This window comes from Cololabis saira, chromosome 19 (assembly GCF_033807715.1).
Source record: "Cololabis saira isolate AMF1-May2022 chromosome 19, fColSai1.1, whole genome shotgun sequence".
NCBI classification, from domain to species: Eukaryota; Metazoa; Chordata; class Actinopteri; order Beloniformes; family Belonidae; genus Cololabis; species Cololabis saira.
In genome coordinates this window covers 20084207-20095235 of record NC_084605.1, presented here as the reverse complement: position 1 = coordinate 20095235, position 11029 = coordinate 20084207, and the positions used below count along the sequence as shown (strand labels likewise).

At 44.8% G+C, this 11029-nt stretch overlaps 1 protein-coding gene across 3 annotated transcripts in view; it reads left to right on the top strand.

Moving 5' to 3' along the window:
* The first annotated feature begins 416 nt into the window (after positions 1 to 416).
* Positions 417 to 11029, top strand: part of LOC133419875 (myosin-16) — an 83064-nt gene continuing 72451 nt past the window's right edge. The window contains exon 1 of one of the 3 annotated variants that reach the window (XM_061709353.1): positions 417 to 778. In XM_061709353.1, coding sequence (XP_061565337.1) covers positions 695 to 778 — 84 coding nt within the window. In that variant the 5' untranslated portion in view covers positions 417 to 694. Of the gene's footprint in view, positions 779 to 8680; positions 8800 to 11029 lie in introns of those variants that run through there. The other 2 variants (XM_061709354.1, XM_061709352.1) reach the window with 2 other exon arrangements.

Genomic DNA, 11029 nt, shown 5'->3' with positions numbered 1-11029 from the left:
GGAGACAGTACGGAGACGTGGCTTCGTCTTATCTCTTCACGGAGCGGCAGACCTGCAGGTTTACATCTGCATGCAGGGCTCCTGCAGATCCAGACCAACGTACTTGTGAGTTCCTGAATCTGCTGCTGTGAACGAGTCCGTGTGCATCACTTCACGTTAACATCGGTATTTCTTCTGGTTCTGTTAAATGTGTGGTTGTTAAAACAGTTCTGCTGCAGACCTCTTTCACTCGAGCATGTTGTAAAAATTCCAGCTTGTAATAAACGTGTTGCTGGATTTTGGATGCAACACGCGATTTCGTCGCCCTGATTTGAGATATTTTGGAGGAAGACGTGTCCTTACTGCGGCGGTCTACGTTGATACGAGGCCCGTTGGTGCCGGATATTGATCATGGTTCTGATTCAACCAGGACGAGTGAGTAAACGCGGTGGATCGAGGCTGGAGGGGTGAGGGTGTTCAAGCTTGTTCTTGTTCCCTTTTCTTTTTCTTTTTTTTTTCCCTCTGAGCTTGTCACCTCCTTCCCTCCCTCCTCCCCTCCCTCCTGCTCCTCTCAGGGTCAGGTAGCAGGCACAACACACTCTCTGCACACCCTCCCACAGCTCCAGGCAGCCTGGAGAGAGAGCACTCCCATCCTGCACTTCCTCCCCAGAGCCCGCCAGGGTGAAGACAGCATGGGAGGCTGCGAGCTGTGAGGATGGAAAAGAGGGTTTGTGTGATCCAGACTGACTTCCACCAGTACAGACCCACCGTCGCTCTGCACAGTAGATCCCTGGCACATGTAAGAAGCCTCCTCCTCCTCTGACTTTATTGTCCTCTTCTTTGCTCGTGTCTGTTGTTGAATCTTCGTTTTTGATGCCTCGGCAGTGTCCGAGTTGGTTTTCTGTCCAGGCTCTCCAGCAGCCCTCTTCCTCTCTGCAGGCCGACGCCTCCAGAGATCAGGAGTCCTTCACTCAGTAGGGGGCGTCGGCGAGTTTGTGGGATCTTTCATGACTTCAGTGGGCGTGTCTCCTTCTAATCGCAGCTTTCCATTCATCATGTCACGTCTGTTGTTTCAGTTCCTCCTCTGGGCTCGTTGCTCTTGTTCCTGACAGTTCTGGTCCCACCTCGTCGTATAGGTGCATCACTCTCAATATACCACAGGCCTGAGCTGCTGCCGCTCACATGTAGATCTGAACGCCCCCAGCAGTGGGTTAATGTTGTTTCTGATTTGGACTCCAGGGGTGCTAATGGGAGCCACGTCAGTGACGTTTCTGCATTTGCCTTGGCGCGAAAATCGGGCCAATACGGGCTTGGTCCGCGTAGCACCCTCCAGTTTCGCCTGGACTTCCTCCGTGGACCATAGTGCTAAAAGACAGGTGGTCTCCTCCTCAGACCGCTGCTGCTTTGCTGCTTCCATATTAATTCATCGTTTACTCGAAAAGTTTTTCTGCCCCCTCCGCTTACGTAAGCGGTTCTTTCCTCTAGCCCAGCAGAGAGTTGGTGCTACCTTGGAACCGGTTTTTCTGGCCAGTTCTTTGTCAGTGGAAACAGAAAGTCCGGTTCCAAACTCAGCACTGACCCAGAACCAGTCCTGGAACTGGTTTGGTGGAAAAGGGGTATCAGAGGACTTCTGTCAGGTACCTCGCTTCATTTACAGTCCAGTCTGTCTCCAACGCCAAATCTCACCGTGACTTGAAAGTCCAGGTGACCAACGATAGGACGGCTGTGTGGCAGATTTAATGAAACCATTAAAGGTTACACGTTGTTTAATGGTCTTCATCCTCATCTGCTTCTGTGGTCTCACTGGGGATGAATGGTGGAAGGAGGGCTCAGGCATGGCCCGACGGAAAAGTACATTCGGACCATATCTGGTGGATATAAGCTGTCAATCAAAGCCGTATATATGGGCCCAGTTTGGTCCGGATCTTCTTTGCTGTCAGGGTGTGTTGAGCAGCATTTTGTTATAACGGTGCATTTTGTAATAAACATCCACATTTTTGTAATACATTTTTCCACATTATGTAATAAGTTATTGCATTTAGAGAAGATTATTATAAAATGCAATTGCAACTTTTTTATTTTCTAAGAAATGTAATAACATTGTACATCAGAATCAGAATCATCTTTATTGGTTCGAACATTGTCCAACAAGGAATTTGACTCCGGTAGTTTCGCTCTTTGGTGATAAAATAAAATAAACAATAAAACAAATGGCACATGGTGCATTATGTAATAATACCTATTATTGTTGTTTGTTTAACAATGAATTTATTTTTTTATTTTGTTTTTTATGCAATTTCCCTTACAGCTATGTAGCCCAATAAATCTATGTATAAAACTCCAAATATAACTTTAGTTGCCTATAAGTTTGGAATTATATAGGCCAATAACAAACAAATAAACTATGCTTTAGAATTGTTATTACATAATGCACCATGTTATTACATTTTCTAGAGAATAAAAAAGTTGCAAGTGCATTTTGTAATAATCTTCTCAAAATGTAATAACTTATTACATAATGCAGCAAAGTTTATTACAAAATGCGTTGGGGTAGTTTATCCCAAAATGCGGCTTTATTACAAAATGAAATGACAAAGTTATTACATTTTGGACGTTTATTACAAAATGCACCGTTATTACAAAATGCGGCTCAACAGGGTGTTGACTCGTTGGGTTGTTCTGTTTGTAAAAGGATCTTCTTGGATTCGGGAGACCCGGGGATTCATCCTGGAGGTCTGTTCCTGCTCTCGGTTCTCAGGGCCCATACAGATGTGCTGCCGTCATTCAGACCTTCTTGTAAATAATCCTTGAGAATCTTCCAGGTTAAATGAAGGTTCGACGATAGTGACGATGGTTCAGTATTAAAAGTCCCTTTTGAAAAAGTTACACACCAGTTAATGTTGTGCTTTTGGATCGGTACCACATCCTTTGAAAATAAACCAAATGTCATGCTGTTTCATCCACCGGGGGCGCTGCAGCTCGCTCATGTCAACATGTTGAGAACCTATAGAGATAAAGATAGTAAAGTGGCGGTTAATATTGTTTCGATTCACTGTCGTTGATGATCAGCATCGATAATCACGTAATTGGCCCGTTACTTTTGATGCCAGCATGGCGTCTCGTTATCGTCTCCGGTTGTGTTTCATCACTCAAACACACCTGCGGCCGACGCACGCACAGCTGGGCGCCGTTCATCTTTGATGGGACCTCCATGCGGGTCATCAGGGTCTGGGAGAAAACGTGGGGCCCTTTGTGCGTTCTGATGGGTGCTAACCTGACTGCAATCCTGCTGATCTCCAGATAATTTGATGTTTTGGTCTTCTCGGTTCGGTGTCACGCTGCCTTTAATCCGTCTCTGCCGTGGTCCAACTGTCTCCGTTACTTTAGTCGGGCCTGGAGGGACCATCAATTCAGACACAAAAGCTTTGCTTCATAATGTTAATTTAACAAGTAAACCGTTATCTCTTTAGTTTAATTACAGGGCAACAAGCGTGCCACTGATATGATTTATGGGCGGGTCTGGATGAACCTGGCCCGGAGTCGGCCGACCACATGAGTGTAATTGAGCTGTGAGGTGCTTCAGTGATCAAAGGCTGGCCGGGCCCTCCTCCACGATCTGGATCCAGGGTTCAGCCAGGGGCCAGGTTTCACCCCGCGCTTCATTCATCTGGGAGCAGTTTGCACACTGGAGTTTTTATGCAGAATTTTCACCTCGGAGGAAAAGCAAAACAGTTTTGGGACGACGGACACGGCGACTCATACGAGGCCCGATCAGGTCCAGACGGTGTTCAGTCACCTCCGGTTCAACCTGCCCTCCTCAGGGCGTGGAAGACCTGCTCCCATGATGCTTCGCTGATAAATGCCGTCAGTTTACAGATCTGAGACTCACACATTATATACACATTTAGGGGAAAAAAATAAATCAGTACCAGCGTGTCGGACTCTGAAGCAGCAGTTATATACTAAACAAACAGTTTGGTTATATGCTGTGATGCTGTTGTTATAAGCAGACTGTCTGTAGTCTGTAGGGGTTGAACCACAGGGTTTGATAAGACAGTGAGACCCCCCCCATGTCTGTGCATTCAGTGACCCGGTCTGATAACCCCCCCAGCACTGTTGCTGTGATGAAGTGACACGGCCAGCCTACGAGACGAAATCAACTTCAGAATAACTCCAAAATGTTCCTATTTACATGTTGTGACTTGTGCATTTAGTTTGTGTGGAGCTACACTCATCCATCCATCCATCCATCCATCCATCCATCCATCCATCCATCCATCCATCCATCCGTTATCTTATCTTCTGTCTATCTGGGTTTGGTTCGAGAGGCCTAAACCAGAGCTGAGAGGTCCAGACCTCCCTCTCTAACGTCTTCCAGCTCTCCTGGATGGATATCAAGATGTTCCCAGGCCAGCTGAGAAATATGCCTTTAGGGCTCTCACCTGGTTGGACCTGCCGAAACACCTCCCCAGACCTAACCAGACCTAACCAGACCTAACCTCTGCTGGTTCTTGATGAAGCAGTGTCATGACTGAGCGTCTCTCCCATGGATGTATGGTCTCTCCCTCCTCTTAAGGAGAGTCCAGCGACCCGGTGGAGGAAACTCGTCACCACCTACAGTTTTGGACCACAGGTGGCGGTTGGAATAGGGTTGCCACCCGTCCTGTAAAATACGGAATTGTCCTTTATTTGAGAAAAAAATGTTGCGTCCCGTATTGAACTAATACGGGACACGATTTGTACCGTATTTTCATTAACTTTTACACCATATTCTAGTTGAATTATTGAAATAAGTTAACTTTTACACCATATTCTAGTTGAATTATTGAAATAAATTAACTTTTACACCATATTTTGTTGAATTATTGAAATAAATTAACTTTTACACCATATTTTGTTGAATTATTGAAATAAATGAACTTTTACACCATATTCTAGTTGAATTATTGAAATAAATTCACTTTTACACCATATTCTAGTTGAATTATTGAAATAAATTAACTTTTACACCATATTCTTCACCTGTAGGCTATATTACATCTGAGCTGATGTGGACATACGTAGCATAGGAGGATATTTCAGTTACTAGTATGGTTGTCTGTCTGTACAGTCATGCAAGTTCAATGCTATTAAAGCACTTTAAACTTTAAATCAAAGCATTTTGTTTTTTCATATAAAATAAACACATTTTTATTCAGTTTAGAAGTTTTGGGGCTTTTTTTTGGCTCCTGCGCTGCTGAAATCAGGACGTCCCTTATTTCTATTTCTGAAAGGTGGCAACCCTAGGTAGGAACAAAGATGAACCGGTAAAAACATGAGGTCTGATTGGGACAACAGGATCACATCATCCACCAAATCCTGACACCCCCGAGCTGGAACCCCTCTCCCACTTGGCTGCACCTACAAATGATTTTCCATAAATGTTATGAATGGAACGAGAGACCAAAGCAACCCGGGGGGAGTCCAGCTCCCACCTGCAACGGTAGTACCAACGCGCTAGCATTAGCACTAGCCTCGTGTACGACTACGTAAAAGGGAACATAAGACTGCTGGAAACACACCCCAGGAACTATAGTTTGCAGCAGCACTGTTGCTAGGCAACAAATTATTGGTGGGTTTGAGAGGTCTGAGAAATGTAGCTAGTCTGGCAAATTCTCTGAATATCACATCATGTGACCTCCAAGTGAATTTTACAGCCCTTCCCACACCGATGTGAAGCTACGACTGTTTATCAAAGATCACTGCTGATCTCTTTCCTCATTGGCATTGTGTTATCATGCACCTGAATACTTCAAAGGAGCAAACTGGAGACGTTAGGAAGGAACTGAGAAATGCTCTCAAATAGGCCCAAGTAGGATTTTTCCAGAGGTTTCTTTTTTTCTTTGGCCACTAAAATAAATTCGACAATCATCTGCTTTCTGCTATCCAAACTGCTCTGAGCTGGAAAATCTGTCGCCTCTTGAATCTTTTTTCTTTTCTTCATCTCGTTTTGAATAAAACAACATTTTCCAGAGCTGACATTGGAGGAAAAGTCCAGAAATTATGTTTTCATTTCTTTTCTTTGTTCAAATTGTGAAGTTGAAGTTATCTCTGCATGAGAACCTCATGCAGAGATAGTGAACAGCTGTTGGAATAATCACGGGATCGATGTCCTAATAACATTTATCTTAACGTAAGAAACCGGTTGTTTTTTTAACAATTTCTATAACATTGTTTAAAGCAAGACAAGAATTTCAGGAACAAGTCAAAACATGAACACTTGACTCGAGATTAACAAGAACTCATCAAACAAATGGGTTTTGTGCTGCGGCAGAAGAGAGCGACGATAAATCCTGCTCTGACAGGTAAATGCGCCCTGCATTCAAACGGGCTGCAGGTGCAGGAAGTTCAGGTGTGTCAGCTGGATAATCCACATGACACACGCGTCTTATAGGTCCTGTTTGGACAATGAGGCGCTTTCCCGGCCGATATCTCACACAGACGGAGTGGAAAACACATTTGTTTGGACTGGAGAGACAATAATGAGTTGTTTTGGAAAGTGTGAGGAGGATTTCTGCTGCTTGAAATGGATTAAATGTGAGTGTCAATGATGAGCACAAGGTCTTAGGGTTTATTGGGGAGATAAGGTGGTTGTCGGACGTATCCGAGGTGCTCCAATAAAGAGATTTACAAGGTGGATTTGTATTTCTGTGCAAAATAAACATAGTGCATCCAAGTTTCATGAAGTCTGCGAGACTTTATTTCAGGACATAAGGTGCGGATTATCTTGAAATAAACTGAACTTCTTCATTTCTAGTGTAAATCATCTGTTCGTTGTTATCGGTAACGCAAGTTGAGCGTGTGGTGTTTGGTTGACGCATCCGCGTCACTTCCACTCAGCTCTCTCCTGCAGACTGATTTATTTCTGCCTTTGAAATGCTGCGACCAGATGTTGCATCATCTGCTGCAGCGCAGCTGGTGGATCATGTTTGCAGACGGAGGGGGCGAGAAGTAAACGGAGTCCGTCTCCACTCGTCTGGCTGCTGGCTGGTCTTTGACCTCGGGCCTCCGTACCAGGCAGTGATCGGCTCTGGGTGAAGGAGTGTTGGCTTTAACTGACCCGATGAGCGCCAGAAAGTAAAACTGAAAGAAAGTAGAGTCCTTTCCTGATGACAGATATGATATTGAACACTCCAGCTCCTGTCGCCACCAGACAACCCCAAATCATCGCTCCTCCACTGTAAAATGGCGCTTTTCCACTAGAACCTACTGGGCTCGACTCATCTCGGCCTGGTTTCTTTTCCATAACAATTCAGCACCTGGAGCAGAAGTAGCAGGTTGGAGCGAAGCTGCTGTGACGTATTTGATTGTGAGATCTAAAGGAAGAAGACAACAAAACTACAGATGTAGAACCTGGAGGAGATGATGTATGTGCTGCTGGGTCTGTGACTTGTGTTCAATATCAAGTTAAAAAATGAGAGTGAGAGAAGCTTCAACCGGCGACACTTTTTAATTTTTGTTTGTTTGTCTCGGCGCTGCTGATAAGTCAGCTGGGAGCAGCTATGAAGTGACAGAGCTCCTGGTGGATCTGGTCGTTCCTTATCGCCCGTCTACATCCCTTTTTAATTCTCTCCTCAGCCACCATGTTTATGAACATCTGCACCTCAGAGTTGGATCACCAAACAGACTTTTGCTGCCGTTTCTGGTCGAATAAAATGAACAAGAAGCCGTCAGAGTCGCTCTTTCTCTGATGTCACATCCTGACTCAGACGTCTGACTCCAACCCCCCGACCAATCGGTGGCGTGTAGTGTGATGATGTCAGATACAGCCGACTCAGCCACTCAGAACCTCGGCAGAGTAGTTTCAGAAAAGTATCTACTCGGCACGGTTGGACCCCTAGTGGGAAAGCGCCAAACCGAGGCGAGGCGAGTAGGTACTAATGGAAAAGCGGCAATAGTTGACAGCAGCGTGTGACGTGTTTCTGCTGAAAGGCTTTGTTTGGGTTTTAGCGAACATGGCGCTGGATGTTGAGGCCAAACAGCTCCACCGTGGTCGCTTCTACCCGTGGTTCATTGTTCCATGATTCCTGTGGTTTCCTCAGAGGCGATCTTGTGGACCTCAGTCGTGCTTCTATGTTCTCTCTGTAGAGGTTTTCTCCTGCAAACCCACCTAATCAGTCTTCTCCTGAAACTGCTGCCATGAACTTTAACCTTTAGCCTGCCGGGTCTGAGAAGTAGCTCTTGGGGGTTTTATTTTTTTAATTTCTCTGACCTTTGCACGGTCTAAACTTGAGGTAAACGTAGTGAGACGTGGACAGCTGTTTTGAATGTTTTCTACTTGTGAATAATCTGCCTCGCTGCAGAACGCTGAACCTGAAATTGTTCGGAAATACTTTAGTAACCTTTCCCCGTTTGATGTTTGCCTCATTTTGCATGCAGTTGATGGTAAAGTATGCGGTGCATTCATGCTTTCTCGAGACGCTGGCACGAGAACCTCACTCGCTGCATTTGATCAAGTCTGCGTAGCTCCCACTTATGGACGTTGCTCTCCTTCATGTCCTCAGAGATGGTGAAGCGGAGAAAACTGAAACGGGGGCGTGAGTTCAGACTCCAGACAGAGTTGAACCAAAGTGGGAAAGACTCGGTCAGATTTCCAGGCGGCCTCACGTGAATGTGTGTGAGTGTGTGTGAGTGCTGCAGCAGGTCAGGTCCCTGACGCCGCTGCACGCTCGCGCAGAGGAAGTAAAGATGAGGGAAAGAGAGGAGCTGCAGAGAGCCGTAGAGGCGAGGGTTCGCGAGCTGGAGGATCAGAAGAATGAGGCGGTCTCTAAATACCGAGCTGTAAGTCTCTGCTGCAGCTCCCCTTCCCTGCACATTCATCCTCCTCTTTTTCACTCATGAAAAGTCGTTTTTTAAACAGGATTCACTTACTGGTTATTTTAGAACTAATTTTGTTTGTGTTTAGGTCTGAGTTTCTGCTCGATAAGGGATTTTGATGTAATTCTGTTGCCAGCCGTGGTTGGATGAATTTAAGTGGATAATGATACCTCAGCGGAGATGCAGCCACCGTAGCAGTATCTGAGCTTTAACGCTGTGGTTTCTGTTACCGCTGTGTTTTCCATCATTATAACGAGAGAGCAAGTACGGAACAGATTTTTTTTTTCTTTTATTGACAGTGCTGTGAGGCACCGTTTCCTGGTCTTTGGCCTTCTGTATGACTGTTTAACTTCACAGGGAAGTTCTGCTGGGAACTTGTCTTACTATAAGAAAACAGACCTGAAGGTATGTGAGATCATAGGTGCCATACATATGATTTAACTGCTCGAAAATGCTGGGGTCATTTACAAGTCAACGTAAGGTGGGTTTCCATTGGCGGCGGTCCAGGGTAAAGCCTCGGAGGCTGGAACTGTGAGAGTACCGACTTCCTCCTCAGTTCTTTCAGTCGTCACGTTTCCATTTTCAGTGATGGACCAGACAGGAGCCACTGACTTAGCAAACTACCACTCCGTGCCGCTAGGTGGCCGTTGTGCACCATTTCCACTGTTTTCCAACCGCCAATAAGTAAAAGAAGAATCAGAATCAGGTTTTTTGGCCAAGTCAGGTCAAACAAGACAGGGAATTTGACTCAGATTGTTTCGCTCACAAAGGTGCAGCAGTATGAGGTAAACTTGGTTATTGAAAGGTGCATTGTTACAGCATATGATTGTGATGGGGGAAAGACAAGAAAATCAAACTGGAATAATAAAATCAATTTAAAATGAGCTGAGATAGTCAAGTTTTTGTTTTAGTTTAGTGTGAATGAAAGAAAAATGAATGCTTGGACTCGAGTATAATCAGACGCGCTGCATAAACTAAATGATTGGGGCCCCAAGCCAGAAGGGATCCCTCGAGCACCGACCAACTTCGAATAGCAACAATTTGCGATTGAAAGGGGGTATTTGCAACGACAGTGGTCGGCCGGCGGAGAACTCCCTGAAGGGGCCCCGCTTCTACCTCCTGCTGCGTAAACACACCTGATGAGAGCGAGTCCACCAAAACGGAGAGAAGCTGTCTGGCAGTAAGAAAAAGAAAGAAAAAGACTAAAACCAAAGAAAAATATACAACAAAAAACACAAGAAAAGCCCAAAGATAAGCATCATCAAAGTGGTACTGTAAGTCGTGCAGATAAAACATAAGCTACTCTAGCTGAGGTCAGCATAGTAGTCTGTCCACAGTAAAGACACCTGCAATCAACTTGCAGGCTGAAACTAAAATAGCTATCTTGGACAAAACTCTTCAGTTATCAAATCAAAGCTGTGTCCAGTTTAACTTAAAGGGGACCTATTATGGCATCTATTACCTATTTTAAACAGGCCTTGAATGTCTTAAAAACAAGCTTTTGATTGTTTTTGCTAAATAAATTAGAAATTCAGCCTCTGAGCCATGTCTTTATCATCACATTCTCTAACCATTATCTATGAGGGATTCTGAGTGGGCGGGGCTAGGATAATGAGGCACTGTGCTGATTGGCTGCCTGAATGACGCGATACACTGCTACGAAAAAATTGCGGAAGCTCCGGCCGGTGGAGTTAGTTGTGGGCGTGGTTTCACGCATCGGAGGCCAACCGATGCAAATTGCGCCCGTCGTTACGTAACGAAAGGGAGCAGAATCTGAACGGCTCGTACATGTAGATCCACATCACACTGGATGGATCATCCGGGCGGCTGTACAGACACTGCAGAATTTGGTTGCTTTCCTCCTTCTCTGAGTTGGCAGACTGAGGGGAAACCACTTTATATATGTTAAAGCAAGAGATAACGTGTTTTTCATAATAGGTCTCCTTTAACTGTCAAGTTGAGCAGATAAGTTATAGAAATTGGCAAGACATGTAGAAAATGTGCTACTGGGTTCATGGATATAAATAGTTCTGTGTCAGTGGTGTTTATTTTATTTTGAAACAATACAAATGTGCACTATTTAATGTTTTTCTTTCACATTTTTTGTTAGTGTCAGATTATTTACTATATAAGGCTGATTAATTAGTGTTTTCTCTCAAATTTTCTCAAAAACCTATGTTCCAGTATTTCCACG